This window comes from Neofelis nebulosa, chromosome 2, assembly GCF_028018385.1.
Source record: "Neofelis nebulosa isolate mNeoNeb1 chromosome 2, mNeoNeb1.pri, whole genome shotgun sequence".
Classification (NCBI taxonomy): Eukaryota; Metazoa; Chordata; class Mammalia; order Carnivora; family Felidae; genus Neofelis; species Neofelis nebulosa.
Window position 1 is genome coordinate 9,557,236 of NC_080783.1, and position 19,435 is coordinate 9,576,670.

Sequence of the window (19,435 nt, forward strand, 5' to 3'; positions counted from 1 at the left end):
CTTTGCTATTTCTATTTTTACTTGTGTCATTAGGATTGAGTAAACAGTGGTGTTGATGGGATTTGGAAATCTAGCGGGACCTCTCTTGTCCTCCTGAGTCTCCTGAGTAGATGTTTGTAGTTTCTGCAGGTCGGAACCAGGAAGTTTCTGCTCACCTGTGTCACCAGCCACCCCCATACCTATTTCTCCATTACGTCAATGTACGTGTGCCTGGGGGGTGGTTCATGCAGCTGCAGCCCTGACTTGCACTGGTCTTGGGCAAGGTCACAGAGATCCTTTCTTCTCCACCTTGAATTTTCTGAACCTGTCGTGGGCTCAAGAGGACACTTCCCATGTAGCCTCGCTGTCTGTGTTTGTAGCCGTGTGGCCACTCTCTTACCCCTTTCTGAGGCGCGCTTTAAAGAAACAGTTAAAACAACCGAATTGATTTTTTTTTTTTGCACTTCGATAAATGCTACCTGTTTATTATAGTGTAATATGAGTCTAGTTTCTTCACCCTTGTACTTTCTTTCTTTCTTTTTTTTTTTAGCGTACTGTGAACAGAGAGGAGCTGCTGAAACAAGCTGAGTCTGTGATGCAGGATCTGGGGAGCTCGCGGGCCATGTTAGAAATCCAGTATGAGAATGAGGTGAGCTTATGAGTGTTGACGCTTTTCAGCTTCATTTGTGCTTTCGTAAGAGTTTGTTGGTCCTCTGAAATTCTAAAAGACGGTTGGGAAATTTATCTGGAAACTGGAGATGTGCTCTGCTGGTGACCTAAGCTCTCCATTTTCCAAAGTTCAGTTGTATATTAAGAGAGAGTTTTTTTTCTTGCCTAAGAACAAACGTTTGTGCAGTTGTTAGGTTGATAAAATGGAAGAGTGTTTTAAGCCATATCTTTCAGAATGTTTGAACTGCCTTTTTAAAAATTTACGTTTACCGAAATAGATAACCTATGTAATAAATGCACACTTTTAACACGTCCAGTTCTAATTGTACAAATTCTCGTGGCCAAATGTACACACCCCACCCCCACCCCCACCCCCGGGCAACCATTGATTGGTCTGTTTTCTGTCCCATAGTTTTGTCTCTTTCGCAGTGCAGTAGGCAGTGGACACCTGTGGTGTGTAGCCATTTGTGTCATTCTTCTAGCACTTAGTGCGTAGTGCTTTTCAGATTCATCCTGTTGTTCCATATATCATTTTGTTTCCTTTTATCACTAGTATGAGTCTATGGTAGGGATATCTCACAAAATCTTCAATCACTAGGGGATGCACATTTTAGTTTCCAGTTTTGTTTTGTTTTGTTTTGTTTTAGTTTCTTTATCTTAGAGCGTGCGAGTGCGCACGGGTGGGGCAGGGGCAGAGAGAGAGGAAGAGAGAGCATCCCAATCGGGCTCCGTGCCGTCCACGCAGAGCCTGACGCAGGGCTCGAACTCACAAACCGTGAGATCATGACCTGAGCCGAAATCAAGAGTCAGGCGCTCAACCAACTAAGCCACCCAGGCACCCCTAGTTTCTGGTTTTTGATACTTCTGAATAATGCTGCTATGAACATTTGTGTACAAGTCTTTGTAGACCTAGGGTTTTTTTTTTTTTTTTTTTTCTTCTTGTGGGTAAATAGTTCAGGGATGAATTGATAAAAGTTATTTAGTAGGACATGTTTTTACTTGATGAGAAACACCAAACTGTTTTCCAAAGTAGCTTTGCCATTTTCCATTCCCACCAGCGATGGAGTGTGTAAATTTCAATTGCTTCACATACTCACCAGCCCTTGGGTGCTGTCTTTTTAATTTGGGGTATTTTGGTGGGTTTGTAGTGATGTTTTAATGTGTTGTATTTGCACTTTTCTGAGGATTAATGATATTTTCATTCGCCACTCATGCACGTTCTCTGGAGAAGTGTCCCAAGCATTCTGTCCACTTTTTCATCATTGGGTTTTATGATTAAGTTGTTGAGTTTTTCATTACTCTGGACACAAGTTCTTCATGAGATAGGTGTTTAGAGATATTTTCCAGTTTGTACTTCATCTTTCAGTTTCCCCGTGAAAGGTCTTTGGAAGAGCAGAAGATTTTAATTGTGATAAAATCCAAGTCATCAATTCTTTTTTTCTAGTTTGTGCTTTTATATATCCCAGGAAATTTTCCCCTGACCCTCACATTTCGACCTTGTTAAACTTAATTATTCTAATAACTTAAATTTTTTTTTTAATATTTATTTTATTTTTGAGAGAGAGAGCGCGTGCACACGAGCATGAGTGGGGGAAGAGCAGAGAGAGAGAGAGAGAGAGAGAGACACACACACAGAATCCAAAGCAGGCTCCAGGCTTTCAGTATAGAGCCCAGCATGGGGCTCAAACTCAGGAACCGCAAGATCGTGACCTGAGCTGAAGTCAGCACTTAACCGACTGAGCCACCCAAGCACCCCAGTTGTAATAACTTTGTAATACATCACTTAGGATTCCAGGGCTTGGGAAACTTTTCTATAAAGGGCCAGATTCAGGTGGTGTGGGCCCTGCAGCCTCCCATCACCGCTACTCAGTTTCGCCTTTGCACAAGCGTGAACGTGGCCACAGACAGTACGTATATAAATGTGCCTGGCCGTGTTCCAATAAAATTTTGTCAGTGAAGTTTATAGTTCATACAATTTTCACATGTTGTGAAATATTCAAGATTTTTCTATCAACCGTTGAAATTGTAGAAACCATTCTTAGATTGCAGATTGTACAAAACAGGAAGTGGGCCAGAGGTGCAGTTTACTGATCTGTGTTGTTAGACAGTCGTGTCTGCTGTGAAAGAAGATGGTTTTACTTCCTTTCTAATCTTTGTCATTTATTTCTTTTGAGATGCTTTTAAACAGCCAGGACAGTACACCAAATACTTATTTTCTGTCTCTTTTTACTATGAAATACGGAGTTTCTTGGGGATACTTTCCTCCCTCTTTCCCCTGAATATTTTTAAGACAAAACTTCAGAATTTTCAGACTTCTGAAACTCTTAGAGACGTAAAATATCCAAACCTTCTATTACACCAATTATTTCTAATAGCCAGTCTCTCTGCCTCTCGGTTTTCTTATCTATAAAATGTGGGTTATAGCACAATCTCTACTAGTCTACAGTATGACCTGTAGTATGCAAGTAATTTTAAGTATGACTTTGAATTTTCACTCATTTTCTTAAGCATTTTCATCTTCTCCTTAAGGCCTTTGAAAAGATAATTTGAGAGTCTTCGGTCATCAAAATTAAAACTCTAAGTACTTCTGTACTGGGAAGTATACGGCGCCCTAGTGATACAGGTTATAGCAGAGTTCAAAGGATTACAGAGGTCAAAGGATATTACAGTGTAGTTGGGAAGTCCTAGGACAAAGGTATATGGCTGATGAGTGATATAGGTGTCAAGAGAACGAGGCTTTCACACAAGTACAACTGTCCTGGGAGCCATGAGGACCAGTAGGCCATAGAGTTAGACCTTCATGGAAGAGAGTGGGAGCATTAAGGGACCAAAAAATACTGTGGCTTGAGCAAAGGATTGGGCTTGGTGGTGTGGTAAGCAGCAGAAGTGGGTACCGGCTCCAGAAGTGATGGGGTGAGGGGACACTGGGGCAAGGCCTTGCATGCTGGGATAAGAAATTGGGATCGAGTTTTGATTCCAAGGTGATTGGGCCACTTGCTCAGAGGATACAGGATTTAGATGTTTACGTGCCCACGTTTCTTCTTCATAAAACTGCAAGACCTCTGCTCCAGCTCTGACTTCTTTTACCGAATTTATTCTCACATGCTTTCTAGTTTTTTACTCCACCATACTGTTTTCTTGCCAGGAATGTCTTTCCTTTCCTCTCTCATCCTTTGTGCCTCTCTTCAGATTGCATCTTACATGGAAGCTAAACAAGTTCAGAGTAGCATCACATTGATCTGAGGATCATCAAGAATGAATTACTGATGCAGAAATCATGAGCTTATAACCTTCATGGATGGTCCTACCTACTGACGCTGGAAAAGATTCCAGGAGCTGACTTCAGTGGGGAACAGGGGTTGGGAGGAGTACTGTCTTTTTAGATACAAAGGGTGTCAGGTCATAAATCCTGTTCAGCTATACAAGTCTGCAGGTGACCTTTCGGAAGACTTCAGAGTAGCTCCAGAAGAATCCTCATTCACAGTGTCAAATCAAAATGGGCCCTAGCTTGAACAAGGATGCTTGGTGAGCCAGGGAAGAACCAAACCCGTCTCTGGGCTCAGAGAGTCTTCAAGCCTCAGGATTCGCTGGGGCTACAAATGACCAGCCTCTGGGGCGGTGAAGCGTTAGGAACATGGACTGTGGAGCCTGGTGCCAGCACTGACTGACCGTGACGTTGGGCACGTTATGTAAACTCCGTGGTGATGCCTCAACAAGTGTGTAAGAAATGGACCTTTTTCATCATGTTAGAATGACTAAATGAGCTAAGGTGTGAAAAACACTCAGAACAGAACAGTGGCACATGGTAATTGCTGGTACATAAGGGTTAGCTTTTGAAAGAAAAAGACTCGCAGCGCTTCGAGTAAGACAAGTTGTCAGAACTTGGTCTTCTCTGTTTTTATTTCTAAAGCTTTATGCTCTTCTTTCCTTTAAAGACAAATGAAGCAAAAGCAAACTCCCTACCTTTTTACTGGAGTGGCTGAGTAGAACAAAGATGCCTGAAAAGATCAGGTTGCGAACAGCAGCACTGTTGGCCAGCGCAGGGCTTGGGAAGAATTGCCAGGGCGTCTTTTTCTTTCTTTCTTTTTTAATGTTTTTATTTATTTTTGAGAGAGAGAGACAGAGCACGAGTGGGGTAGGAGCAGAAAGAGATGGAGACACAGAATCCAAAGCAGGCTCCAGGCTCTGGGCTGTCAGCACAGAGCCGGATGTGGGGCTCGAACTCACAAACAGCGAGCTCATGACCTGAGCCAAAGTCCAAGGCCCAACCAACTGAGCCACCCGGGCGCCCCATGCCAGAGCAGCTTCGACCTGTTCCTTCCACCCTCACAGAGATATGCTGTGGTGACGCGTTTATAGTGATACCCAGGCCATTTAATATTTTAAGTCTGTTTTGCCTTTAGAAAGAACAGTATTATTTGGATGAAGGAATTTGATCTGATTTGTGATTTCTCTTTCGCCTAGGATAATTACGCTAAAGGGAGAAAAAGTTAAGCAGCTCTAAACTGCCCTCTGGTGGATATCAGATGTTACTGCAGTTTTTTCTTTTCTCTGCTTCTCTTTTTTCCCCTTCTTCCTCTCCTCCACTACCCAGTATTCAGTGAAGAACAAAACATACAAAGTTCCTACCATCTCAGAACTTTGTTCAGTTTGGGAAGGCCAGTACGCACTTCCTTACTACATATTATCATGTAATAATTATTATTATGTTAATAATAATATTATTAACATGTATATGTTAGGCCGCGTGATGAAGAAAAATCTAAATGAGATGGATCACGATGGGGAAGGGAGAGGGTGGCCCAAGAGGACCTTTGAGCACAGGTGAGCCATTACCATTTAGGGAAGGGTGTGTCTAGCAAAAGAACTGAGAAGCAAAAGCCCTGACACGGAGACCTGGCCTGTCGCAGAATGACTGGCTGGAGGTCGGAGTCCAGCTGTAGGAGGGGTCACGGAGGACCTGCGTGGAAGAACTCGAGCTTTTGCTTTTGCGAGAGACGGAGGCCTCTGTCAGCCCTGTGAGCCTAGAACAGGAGACGCCAAGCTTGCCGGTGCAGAGACCCTGGAGGAGGGCTGGCAGTAGCCCAGATGAGGGGTGATGGCGGTGACTGGTTTAGAATATATTGTGAGGGTGGGGCTTACAGTGTTCAATGATGGGTTGGGATGTGGCGAGTGAAGAAGAGAAGAGCCAAGGTTTTTTGGAGTCTGGGGTGAACGCAGATGCCATTTACTGCCGTAGAGGAAAACTAACGAAGGGATGGAAGTGGATCCCCAAGGTGCCACCGCATCCAGCCTGGTAGATCACTGTTGGCAAAGTTAGAGTCAAACGTTTGGTGGGTTGCATCTTATCGCTTGAACTAGTATAGGCACTTTTTAAAAGTAACTATGGTAACAAAATAAGGCCAATTATTTACAACGATCTATAAGGGAACTCTCGTTTTTTTCACCAGGACTGTGGATGCAGCATATAAACTATGATACTAACTTGTCATTAGCCGAATATCTAATTTATGGTCTGAGCTGGCAGGACCTTGAAACATGAAGGAATAACGAGACTGTGAACATGGACACAGGATATGTCTCACAGAGGAGGGGTTTCCATTCAAGGCTGTGCAGTCACCTTGGAGCTGGGCCAGGCTCTAAATCAGACCTGTCAGTTGAGAGTCTTCAGGACATGCTCCCCATCCCATGCACATACTGATAAAGCTCTCCGGAGTTGCCAGTGCACCGTGAGGCTCCGAAGCTGAGTTAGCCGTGTGGGTGCTGGCGTGGGTTCTGGCCTTCCCTTATTCTTGTTTTATTCAACGAACCTCTGTTAAATGACTGGTGTGTGCCCAGGCACCACTGAAGGTACAAAGGTGAATTAAAGTTGTCCTCGAGTGAGAAATGTGAGCCCGTAACAAAATTGCGGTGCTATGATGTGATAAGCACTTAAGTAGCTGAACTAGAAGTCCTAAAAAAAGGGGTGGGGGGGGGGGTAGAGTAACTGGGCAGAAAAGGAGGCTTCTCCTGAGGAGATGACATTTGAACTGGTTTCAGGCTAACAGCTCACCCATGAGAGCTCCGGAAAGAGATTCGTACTCAGACAAAGCCATCTTATTCCCCGGGGACAGGACAGCTGCAGTGGCGCTGTTACCGGTGTAGGAGCCGGACCCTTGCAGTGACAGTGTTAGGTCCTGGGGAGAAAGAGGAAATACAGGGCTGCTGGTTCTTGTTCTGGCCGACCAAGACGGAAGGAAGACAGGATGGTCTGGGCAATAACACGTCCAAAAAATGGTTGCTGTTAGCGTCTGCGTTGCAGAAAGGTTGGCTGGTCTAAAAGGCAGCATCAGATCTGAAGTTTGAAATCGTTCTATTTTTGTTCTCCTGTAGGTTGGTACCGGTCTTGGGCCTACACTGGAGTTTTATGCACTTGTATCTCAGGAACTACAGAGAGCCGACTTGGGTCTCTGGAGAGGTGAAGAAGTGACTCTCAGCAATCCAAAAGGTACCATCAGTTTGTGAGTCTCTGTGGGTTTTCCACATCAGGTAAAAGGGCCATTACAGTTCATTAAATATATTTAGCTTCTAGTACACTCACATGCTCTCCGACCTCAATCCCTTTTACCTTTTAGCCTTTGTTTTCTCTGTTACCAAATAAGAGAGCCTTCCGGCTCTAGAGGTCTTCATTCTGTCTGTGATCTGCCTTCTGATTTTGAGAATACTGAATTTGTTAAGTGTTAGTAGTTAACCAGTTTTGTCTTATTTTGTTTTGTTCTGGGAAATCGCATCTAAAGTTTCGTGACTTACTCATTTTATAGGAAGCCAAGAAGGGACCAAGTACATTCAAAACCTCCAGGGCCTGTTTGCGCTTCCCTTTGGTAGGACGGCTAAGCCCGCTCATATCGCAAAGGTTAAGATGAAGTTTCGCTTCTTAGGCAAATTAATGGCCAAGGCAATCATGGATTTCAGATTGGTAAGTTTAGGATTATTCGCTTGTTGACGGTTTTGCTTTGTACCTGTACTATGAAAGTATCTTAATCCCCTGCACTTAATGCTGTATTTTATTTTTTATTTTTATTTTTGAATTTTTCTAATGTTTTTATTTACTTGGAGTGAGAGAAAGAGTGTATGCATGCATGCGAGCAGGGGCAGGGGGCAGAGAGAGAAGGAGAGAGAAGAGCCCAGTGCAGGACTCGAACTCAACAACCATGAGATCATGACCTGAGCCGAAATCAAGAGTCAGATGCTTTAGCCAACTGAGCCGCCCAGGTGCCCTGAGTTATTTTAGAAGTTACATTTTTTCACTTTTAATTAGTTGGTCCTTCCTTTTAACTTCTTTTTCTTCCAAATGTGCAGTAATACAGACTTCAGTGGAATTTAGTTTACACCACCCCAAATAGAGTAAAATTCCTATAAACATCTCTTAGTTTGAGGCTCTTATGGAGAATATATATGTCCATCACCTTTTTAGCGTCAGTTTTTTTTAAATAGGATTCTTCAGTGTACTAAGTTTTTCACAATATCAGGGCCCCAAATTGGGTTTAAATGGGAACAGTTGTGTGTAATGAGAGAAACCATTCCAAAATGTGGGGGTTTTGGGGGAGTACTACTCAACCTTTATAAATGATCTCTTAAAGTGTCAGTTATAAAATTGAGGCAATTCTAGAAGCTTAGCATGACTGTTTTATTTTGCGTATATTCCCTTTCAGGTGGACCTTCCCCTTGGCTTACCCTTTTATAAGTGGATGCTACGGCAAGAAACTTCACTGACATCGCATGATTTGTTTGACATTGACCCGGTTGTAGCCAGATCCGTGTATCACCTAGAAGACATTGTCAGACAGAAGAAAAGACTTGAACAAGATAAATCCCAGGTGAGCCTAGAAGATAAGAAAGCGGTCAAGTGGCTCACTTTCTTACCGTTGCGAGATGAGGTCTTTGTTACGTGCTTTATATTTGATCCAGTTATTATTTTATATTAATGTCGTATTTTAGAAGAGTTCCAATTTTTTTATTAGAATAACCGAAAAGACTTCACAGTGGGTAAGATGACCTATAATAACAGCAGGTGATAAATAAACAGCTTGATTAACAAATAGGATAGAGTCCTGACTTGAAGCCATAGGGCTCTTGTTTGTTAAATTTAGATGGGCATTACGTACCTGGACAGGTAGTGTTATCATACTGAATTATCTTTTTTTCTTTTTTTCTTTTAGTTTTTATTTATTTGTTTTGAGAGCGAGCGAATGCAAGTGGGGTGGGGGGAGCATAGAGTGAGGGGGAGAGAGAGAATCCCAAGCAGGCTCTGTACGCTCAGCGCACAGAGCCTGATAATGTGGCTCTAGATCTCACGAAACTGTGATAACGTGATCTGAGCTGAAATCGAGAGTCAACTGACTGAGCCACCCAGGCCCCCCTGAATTCTTTTAGTAAGCATTTGAATCAATCAAAACTATGCTTAGGATAGATTGTTTTTCTGGAAAGAAGAACAGTCCACCTGTTTTTAGAAAGATCTCAGGAAAATAGTTTTAAAGGTCATGGTAGGTGTTCTCTCTTTCTCAGGAACACCTGTTGAGGTTTTGCTATTAGAAGGTGTAATTTTTCATTTTATATCATGAATGTGTATTCTTTATATATCGATAACAGATTAAAGATTATTTACCCAGTCTGAGATTACTAGCAGTTCTGCGTCAGACATTAGAAGAAGACAAAAAAGTGGCACGGACTCAAATAGCTATGTCTGGGCATGTAACATGGCCCGATTTTAAAGCAGCTCCCATTTTATAAATTATGTAAAGTAAGAATAGGGGAGATTCTGTAGGGAAGTGTCACATCTCCTGATAAGCTGGAGAAGGGCTTACTGTGGACAGATGGGTTTTAGAATGCCTTGTTGTCAGAGAAGAAAATGATTTGTAAGGGAAATAATTTGATTACCCTTATTAATTGGTGACTTGAGGAAAAATGTTTTATGAAGAGAAATTGGCATTTAAAAGAGGCCATGTAAGATTTGTTGTCTTAAGATTTTCTAGAATCCGTTAGATTTACGCTTACCAACTTGATATATTTTAATAACTAATACGGTCATCTTTAGGATTATCTCTTAGGTAAATAATGAGGGGGAAATGAAGGAAGGAAAGAAAGTAAAACTCATGGCACTGTTCCAAGTGCCTTATGTCTATTGATTCATTTCATCCACAACACCCCTGGGAGATTTAGGTCTTTCTGATATTCCTGCCTTACACACAAGAAACCCAGGGCAGACCAGCTGAGTAACCTGCCAAGGTCACATACCTAGAAGTGGGGGCAGGGCTGAGAGTTCACACCCGGGCTGTTTGCTCTGGAACCTTCACTGTTACACATTTTGCAATATGCCACCCGGTTTTCTTCCTCATATCTTTTGAGATTTGTTCTTCTGATCTTTGTTTTTGCTGTTGCCACTTTAAGAGTATAAAATGCACAGCACAGAAACCAGATTCCAGAAACCGATGTACCATGTTAACTGACTTTCATCCAGCACGTGAGGAATGGCGAGGGTTCCAAACCCTCCCCTCATCGTTTAACAAAGTACACGGATGGAGCAAACTCGGTAGTTTAAATTCTCAAAAGATACATGGGAAATGGGCTAAAGCTTATTAGCCTTCGATTTAATGTAAGATCTGAAAAAACGAATAGTGAATTTCTTTTAAGCATCTCGAGGACACTGTATATTCTAGATTCCTCTCAATGATAGCGATTTTTTTTTATTTTGAGAGAGAGTGAGAGTGAGCAGGGAAGAGGCAGAGAGGGAGAGAGAGAGTCCCGAGCAGGCTCCGCGCTGTCCAAGCAGAGCCCAACGTGGGGCACGAACTGTGAGATCATGATCTGAGCTGAGGTGAAGAGTCGGCTGCTTCACCGACTGAGTCACCCAGGTGTCTCAATGATGGCAATGAAAGGTCTTCATTCAGGTGCCCTCAGATGTGCACCTGAGGCTGAGTGAAAGACGTAAACACAGGCTTTTACAGGCGAGGACAGACGGCCATAGTCCCCAGGCACATTATACCTGTCTTCTTGCTGTTACCCCTCCTGCGTTCTGAATCATGTGGAATCCTAGGCAGCTTTTATTTCCCTTTTTAAAAATGCCTAATTTTAAAAATGCCTGGGTGGCTTCATCAGTGTGCACACACTCTCTCTCAAAATAAATAAACAAATATATATTTTTTTAATTAAAGAATGACTAAGTTTAAATGAGAACTTCTAAAAATGACTGTAAGCCAGAACTTCCTAGCCTTTTTTAGTTTAAATGACTAATTTCTTGTACCTAGACTCTTTGGCTGCTAGGAATTTCATACGTATGGGTATCCCCAGTTTGGAAAGTCACTTGGCCCCTTCCTCCTATACTGAACACCTTTATTTTCAGATAGTATTTGCAGTTCTGCATGTTGGTCTTTGATTTCTAATCTAAAGAAATTTTACGTAAGCCTTTCGTATTCTTAAGCATTTAAGAAGGTGAATAATACAAATTGCTTTTTAATATTTGTCTTTAGAGTAGCACTTGAGGGCTTTGTTGGAACTTTTCTTCATTGTGGATACAGATCTGTTCCTCAGGTCCTGAAGTGATTGAATGAGGAATCCCCAGGGTATTCCTTAGACTTGAGCTTTGCAGCAGGAAGAATGTTAATTATAACCATTAGTAGATAGTACATTATTTGTATTTACAGTTTCCTAACTATTGCTTGGTATTTGGGGTGTGTGTGTGTAGGATTAAGATAGAATTTAGGAGAAGTTTGGCCCTATTAGCTACTCTTAAATTAACCATCATGTAAACTATTAGGACTTTCTGTGAAAGGTGATGTGAAATTCAGTCAGATTGAGTAGCAGACCTCTCATCTTGAAGGAACACTTAAGTGATCTTGTTTTTCCCCCATATAAAAATAGTTGGATTCTAAAGTGCTTATTTCCTTTGTGATCTGTGTCATGTGTAAATTATGACAATAAAAGAAGTATTCTAAGAGCTGAAGGAACCCATAAAATTTATTAGCATATCTTTTGTTTTATAAACACAGACATAACAAGCAACTGTATTACTGTGCTTGATCTCCCATCCCCCTTGTTTAGACCAAAGAGAGTCTACAATATGCATTAGAAACCCTGACTATGAACGGCTGCTCAGTTGAAGATCTAGGATTGGATTTCACTTTGCCAGGATTTCCCAACATCGAACTGAAGAAAGGAGGAAAGGATATACCGGTCACTATCCACAATTTAGAAGAATATTTAAGAGTACGTAATCGTGGCACCCTTTGGGGAAAAGGCCAGCGTGGTGGGCGACACAGGACTTCTGTGGACACTGTTCTGGGGGAAGGGGGAAGCACCTGTCCCGGGAGCCTGCCTCCCCTGCCTGAGACCCTCGACACCCAAGATCACTGCACAACATCCACTTTTTCAGGCCCTCATTTCTGTCTGCACTTGACAAAATGTGTGAGATATTTCAGGAAGCCTTATATATGACCTTGAATTTTCTGTCTTGAAGTTTGAATACTACTAAACTCTCATTGTCTTCGTTTAAAACAAATCAGTGAAAAGGAGCCATCACTTGTGTTCTCATTGAACTGCATTCTGTCTATCAAGGCAAAACTAGACATTATTCTTCACACACACACAAACACATTTTTATGGGTGTAATGAGGACTTTCAGATAATCTGTAGCCCTTGACTATATTTGTTAAATTAAGGGAAAACAATTTTGTATTAAAAAGAAATTGTATTTTAAGTTCCATGCTATGTAGGTCTTTACTACTGCTTTTTGAAAAGTTTCTTTTGGTTTATTTCTGACCCTGAGTGGAAAGAACATTGGGTTCAAGATAGAAAACCACCTATACCCAGACTTGGGTTTTCTGCCACCCTACAGTGGGATTTTATTTAAAAAAAAAAAAAAAAAAAAAAAAAATTATATTTATTTATTTTTGATAGAGAGCACGAGCGGGGGAGGGGCAGAGAGAGAGGGAGACACAGAATCCAAAGCAGGCTCCAGGCTCTGAGCTGTCAGCACGGAGCCCGACGCAGAGCTCGAACTCCCAAACCGCGAGATCATGACCTGAGCTGAAGTCGGACCCTTAACCAACTGAGCCACCCAGGTGCTCATACAGTGGGATTTTAGATAGAACCTCTGAAAAATGGCTCTGGTTTCTTCGTCTGTTAGAGAAAGAGTAGATAGCCAAGGTCTTCAGATATCTTTTGGCATACCCAACTGTTCTGTGACTGTTAAACACATTCTTTAATATTCACGGGACTATCTGATCAAACTTACCTGCTGCTTTTCCTAACTTTGAGAAAGCTAACCTTTCAGCTTACTTGTAAATGATGAGTTAATGTCCAGATTAAAGTTCTCTGAAAAGAATTTGTGATGATGCTTGTATTTTTCTGTCAGCAAAATGCTGTTGTTTTTACTTTTATCTGAGTATGTCCTGTATTTCTTTTTTTTTTTTTTTTTTTTTTTGGCAACATTTTTTATTTATTTTTGGGACAGAGAGAGACAGAGCATGAACGGGGGAGGGGCAGAGAGAGAGGGAGACACAGAATCGGAAACAGGCTCCAGGCTCCGAGCCATCAGCCCAGAGCCTGACGCGGGGCTCGAACTCACGGACCGTGAGATCGTGACCTGGCTGAAGTCGGACGCTTAACCGACTGCGCCACCCAGGCGCCCCGATGTCCTGTATTTCTTGAACCCAGTGGGTTAGCTGGAGGAGTCATTGATGACTAGGTATCATTGAACCAGTAACAGATACTTTCTGTTCCTTTTCAATTTCACGTGACTGCATTTCCAGAGTTTGCCTTTTTTTTTTTTTTTTTTTTGAGTTTGCCTTTTTCTAAGTGAAGGTCCACTTCAGAAGCGTTGGTTCTAAGAACTTAATCAGGATTTGGATAGAAAAATTTCACATTAAAAATTCAGAACACTTAACAGTTGGTTATTATGCATCTTGACACATTATCTTTAATTCTTAATAACATTTTATCCTCTTGAGAAACTTTCATCTGCTTCTCATCTAGTAAGGTACCGTTCTGTGCCATCAGGGTTTTATGTAAATGAATTTTTAAAACACACTAAACATAAATGCTCATCGTAATTGTTTTTACATTTTCTTGCTGGCCAGGCCCCGAGTTAGAAGTTGACCTGAGAGATCTTTTATGTGGTTTTCTGAGAGATGTTTTAGAGACTTAATTTGTGTGGGGTTTTTTGTTGTTGTTGTTGCTGTTGTTTTTAAAGTGATCAGGATGGATGGTTCACTGTACTTTGCCATGTATTGGGTAGGAAAGAGATATGAAATCTTGTCACGGTTTTTAAAAGACCTTTCTTTTTACAGCTGGTTATATTCTGGGCACTCAATGAAGGCGTTTCTAGGCAATTCGATTCCTTCAGAGATGGATTTGAATCTGTCTTCCCACTCAGTCATCTCCAGTACTTCTACCCGGAAGAAGTGAGTAGCTTGTGTCTGAAGAAATTGCCCATTGCTCACTGTGTACCTGTAGCAGTCGTAGCACGCTGTCTCTGTGCCATCTAGCCAAAGAGGATTGCAAACGAGAAAACTGGGGGGTGAGGTGGGTTTGTGAGCCGAGGGGTGGATGTTTGGTAAAGGTAGAAGATCATTTCAGAGCAAAGAAGAGTATCAAATACTAAGTGTGATATGATGTGATGTAAATATAACATATTTATATATATATATATATGCTATATATATATGTATGTTATACATATATATGTTATATATATATTTATATATATGTTATATATATGTAATACATAACATTTTATATCATATAAATATTAAATATAGTTGAAGTATTGGAGTGGGGTCTGTGTGTGACATTGGGTAAGCCCCGCCTCATCGTCAGTCACCTGACCCTGGATGCCGGCCAGTGGAGAATGGGATGCGCGTCTTTGCGGTCGCTGAGGAGAGTGCACTTTTTTTTTTTAACCTAAACTTCCTGGATTAGGTGAGACACTGTTTTATGATTAGAGTCCGTTCTTGGAGTTCTAAGGAAGTGTTGCAAGTACCGTTAAGAGTGGGGAAAAATGAGTGTGCAGTTTTCCAGCCATCTTAAGTGCAACAAGAATCTGGAACACTGCTCTCGAGTGGTGAGATGGCACAGAAAGGGTCTGCGAGGTGTGGGGTTTCTCCAGTGTGGGATCCTTTTTGTTTAGTATTTGAATGATAACTTGACACATTTATTACTGGCTGACCCCGGATACCTTTGAATGACTTCGACGTAGCATTTTAATCTCAGTTACGATTTTTACGTCCACTCTGATTTGCTGCTCGCGGGAGCATGTGGTGTAGCTGACACTTTGAGGCACTAGGTGTCACCTGGAATTGAAAGCAGCAAGGGTTGCTCCTGGAATTGAATTCTGGTCCTTCCTGCTTCACCGTATGACCTTGTCTAGGCTGTTGTGTCTGATCTGACTGCCTCGTCCATAAAATTGGGATAACCTCTGTCTTACTGAACAGGACACCTAGAGTACCTGCCAGTGAGTGACGCGTAGTAGGTATTAAATTTTCTCAAAGCACGTAGTCCTTCTGCAGGTGGGCAGGTCACCAGAGGAAAGATGGCTTAATGTGAAACTGGTGTTAGATTTTCCAAGGAGACGCAAGCACTTCTTGCTTTCTCCTGTTCCCCCTGGAACGGCTTGCCTGGTCCCTGTGCAGCCCCAGCCGACCATCTGGCAGCCATCTGCCTCTGTACAAAGTGAGGAAGCTGCCCGTTGGCTGGGCCTCAGTTCAGCTTTCTCCCACTTCTCTCTCCAGCTCACTAGTCTGTGTCTTGGCTTCTGGCATTTCTAGAAAATAGGATTTATGAAATCTCCCTGGCGAGATGTAGGTTATGGAGTTAAAGCCCGTAAAGACACGAGAGGCGTTAGGAAAGCTTAAACAAGGGTTTGTCTCAGGTATGTTTTGTTTGCGATTAAAGTCTTCTCTAGAAGCCAGTCCCTGCAGATGGGCAGGGTGCCTTTAAAGGCACCAGAAGAGGAGGCTGAGTCTGTAACTGTAGTAGAAGAGCACGTTGTCGAAAAAAGAGGTCCCTGCGCAGAACTTTCGGTATTGAAAATGATACTTTGATTTGGTACACGGTAGTCCTGTGCTATATTGGCATCTGCAAAACAGCATGTCCTGTGAGTTTTCACTGAGTTATGCAGCCGTGTCCTTAGTAATTTGTTTCTGTTGGGTGACCACGCAGCTGGACCAGCTCCTGTGCGGCAGTAAAGCAGACACTTGGGATGCAAAGACACTGATGGAGTGCTGCAGGCCGGACCACGGTTACACTCACGACAGGTGAGTACCCAGATCTGCTGGGCTTTCGTTTGAGGGTCAAGAATTTGGTGGTGTGTGCGTGCATGCGTGTGTATACGTACGTTATGAACAACAGGGGGGTGCCATTTTTAAATTTGTCTGCCTATTTTAAAGGAGGCTTTCTGATATTTTGGCCTCATTTCTATCAAGACCTTAGGACTCAAAGATTTCTTTTTCGGGTATTTCTGTGTAAGTGAACAGGGAGGAGGAAAGAGAGGAGGATACAGGTCAAACCCGTTACCCGTTTCTGTTTGCGGTAAAATGGAAATATCCGTACACTCCTGACAAGTCTTGTTGTTACAACAGTAATCATTCCATTTGAATTCCAGCTGTGACAACAGAAAACTACGTAGGTTTCCAAATGCGTCCTAATGCGAATTCATAGGTAGTCGTATTGAAATTTGGTAGTCTGCAGCTGGCTGTGAGAGTCTGCGGTGCGGTGTGATTGAAAGGTGCACAGTCCAGTCCCGTGCTGAAATGATTTTGCTGACTTGTTTCTGTTGTAGTCGCGCCGTGAAGTTCCTGTTCGAGATTCTCAGTAGTTTTGATAATGAGCAGCAGAGGTTATTTCTCCAGTTCGTGACCGGTAGCCCGAGACTGCCTGTTGGAGGTGGGTGTGCCCTAGGCGCCTGGCCGCAGCAGTTCTGGGGAGGGGGAGGGAGGGAGGGAGGGAGGGAGAGGGAGAGACGGACAGAGACTTTGGTACCACCAGCAGGATATTCTGCATTTGACCCAACAGTGCCTTTTCGTTACTCTAGTATCCTAACGTTTCTTGAGTTTTCCATTGGCTTTGCGATATGTGAGAGCTCTCGGCCGGCAGGGAGATTCATAGGGATCATCTTAAACACACTGAAGTAGGATTATTAATGAACACGTAATGCTACTTTTCTAGGTGAAATTCAGATCCCTCCAGCCAGCTGTACCTTACAGACTCTTGGATGAGAATGCATTGTAAAGTCTACTTTTCTAGGAGCGAGTCAGTCCTAATAGGAGTCAAATTGGTACTCAGTTTTAAAAGCCAAAAAGCAGAAGGAGCTGTTGGCCTCCATATTCTGCAGTGGTTTTTTCCAGTAAATAAAGCAGATGTTGGGGTCCATACACTAAACGTACATCACGTGTGTAGATGTAATTGCCCAGCAAGAAGGACCACCTTGCGTGTGTGGTAACACCGTACAGCCAAGCAGCGTGACGTTTCCTGATGGTAGCAGCACAGAAAGGCTACGTTTGTGATTCCAGACGGATTCTTCTTGTGGCTAAAAAACATCTGGCTCGGAGTTAGCTGTGTGCGGCCTGTTAACTTACTAACTTCCCTTGGTCTTTCTTCCTTCCCCTTCTGCTCAGGCTTCCGGAGTTTGAATCCACCTTTGACAATTGTCCGGAAGACATTCGAATCGACAGAAAACCCGGACGACTTCCTGCCCTCCGTAATGACTTGTGTGAACTATCTTAAGTTGCCGGACTACTCGAGCATTGAGATCATGCGTGAGAAACTGTTGATCGCGGCCAGAGAAGGACAGCAGTCGTTCCATCTTTCCTGATCACAGCGAGAAATGCGGTGTCTGCCTGTTACAGCAAAAGAAAAAAAAAATCATGATTTCTTTTCTAAATGTATCACCTGAGTCAAGGAAACATGTTACGCCTTCTTGTTGTAGGAAAAATGGCTTGCAGATTATACAAGAGACACTTGGTTGATATTCATTAATGGCCCCATGGACTTAAAGTGATCAGGCCCTAAAACGTTGTTGTGATGAGGTTTCTTTAGCAAGTTCTTGTTTAAATTATCATTTATTTGATGAGTGAAGTTTTTAACTTGCTTTGCTGTGTGAAATTTAAAAAAAAAAAAAGGGATGTTTTTCAGGCTGAAACAATAAATGTCGCTGTGCAGTTTAATTCTGGGCTGTGTGTGTCCATCTAGCTAAGTCTGCAGTTTTGTTTCCTCCAAAGACCACTCTTGTACATAAGTACAGACACGAAAGCTCACGTGTGTTTGACAAATCCGGTTTGGTAGGTTAGCTCTGTGTGCATCTCACTCCCCTCTCATTTCCCTCCCCGGTTCATGTATTGTCCGAGGTCCACACGGTTTTTTTTGTGTGCGACACTCACGGTTGTCACATCTTCATTAGCCATGGGCTCCCGTTGTTCCGTGTTCTCTCTCAAATTAAGCTATAATTTTAAAATTCATTGAACTGAAATATATCGTCAGTGTGATTCGGCCTTTGTAGCTCGGTAGACCTTTCTCATAGCTTAGTTTTAATATAGCTGTAGGGTATGGCTGGCCTTTGCCCAGTGACCCGGTAGGACTGTTTACACGGTGATTCTGGCAACCACAGCAGCTTCTGGAAGGGAGGCCAGGAAAGCCCGCTCACTCTTGTGTAGCTTGAAAAGTCTACAGCTTGGGCTGGCCGGTATTTTCTTATTCCACGGCCAGAGCATTTTGAGTTGATGTAACGTTTTCAACAAAATTAGCAGTTTTCGTTCCCCGTTGGAGTCCAAGAATGCTTTTTCTCCCTTGTCCTTGTTTTCAAGTTTTTGTTCGTGGTCGTCTTTTTTCCTCTCTCCCCTTCCCCTCCTCCCAGGGCTAACTTGGGACAAACAGTTCAGCCTTTGTCTCGGCACCGATACAAGCACCTGTAAGCAAAGCTCTGTCCATTTGTTTCATGTGCTGATTTCTCAAATCTGCAATAATCCGTCAGGTTAATGTTTTTACCTGAAAATAAATAAAGTTTGCTTCACCTTTTCGGTTATAGTTCTGTGCTGTATGCATAACTCTCCATTGTGTAGCCGTATTTCAGTGCAAGCAAATCGTCCCATCTCCATGATTCACATCATGGCTGATACCACTAGGGAGAGAATTTGTGACTGCAACTTGAAGAACATAAAATCTGGCAGGAAAATAGGAGTTTCCTTCCTTCCTAAGGTTCATAATTAAGCCTGTTGCATAAACTTGAGAGGATTTCCATAATGTATCTTTCTGAAAATGAGAGAGGAGCTAATTTTTTTTTTTATTGAACTTTGAGAAATCAATTCTCTTTTGTTCTACAGACTGTTCCAAGGTCTGATTTAATTGGTATAGAAGCCCCTTTGTTTCCCATCCCTCCCTCCACCGAAAAGAAACTTAGTAGCTTGCTTTTCTTTAGATTATTTTGTCATTTTACACTTACATGGCCTTATTGGGAGCTCCCCCCCCTTTCACAGTGAACTTGGGCAGTGACCCCCACTGAGGGTGACAGAGCTCAGGGGGTGTCTTTCCCTGGTTCTTGCAGGGGCTCTGACCAGGGAGCGGCTTTACCATGAAGTCCGAGAAAGGGAGTTGTGTTTCTGCGGTTCTGACATTGACAGCATAGGAGCCGAGCAGTTTAATCAGGTGAAATTTGTGTTCAAGAATGAGCCACTTGGTTTTAAAACTGTTCTGATACCTTTTTACCAACGAAGCACAAGGATTTTTGTGTGAACATAGCATTTGTTCCTCATTTTTTAAAGGG

At 42.6% G+C, this 19,435-nt stretch overlaps 1 protein-coding gene across 1 annotated transcript in view; it reads left to right on the forward strand.

The window, feature by feature from the left end:
• TRIP12 (thyroid hormone receptor interactor 12) overlaps positions 1–17,843 on the forward strand; it is a 140,983-nt gene extending 123,140 nt beyond the window's left edge. The window contains exons 35-43 of the mRNA XM_058702287.1: positions 530–628; positions 7,021–7,135; positions 7,449–7,603; positions 8,340–8,504; positions 11,725–11,889; positions 13,971–14,084; positions 15,841–15,935; positions 16,460–16,563; positions 17,295–17,843. Coding sequence (XP_058558270.1) covers positions 530–628; positions 7,021–7,135; positions 7,449–7,603; positions 8,340–8,504; positions 11,725–11,889; positions 13,971–14,084; positions 15,841–15,935; positions 16,460–16,563; positions 17,295–17,491 — 1,209 coding nt within the window. The 3' untranslated portion in view covers positions 17,492–17,843. The remainder of the gene's footprint in view (positions 1–529; positions 629–7,020; positions 7,136–7,448; positions 7,604–8,339; positions 8,505–11,724; positions 11,890–13,970; positions 14,085–15,840; positions 15,936–16,459; positions 16,564–17,294) is intronic.
• The last annotated feature ends 1,592 nt before the right edge of the window (positions 17,844–19,435 follow it).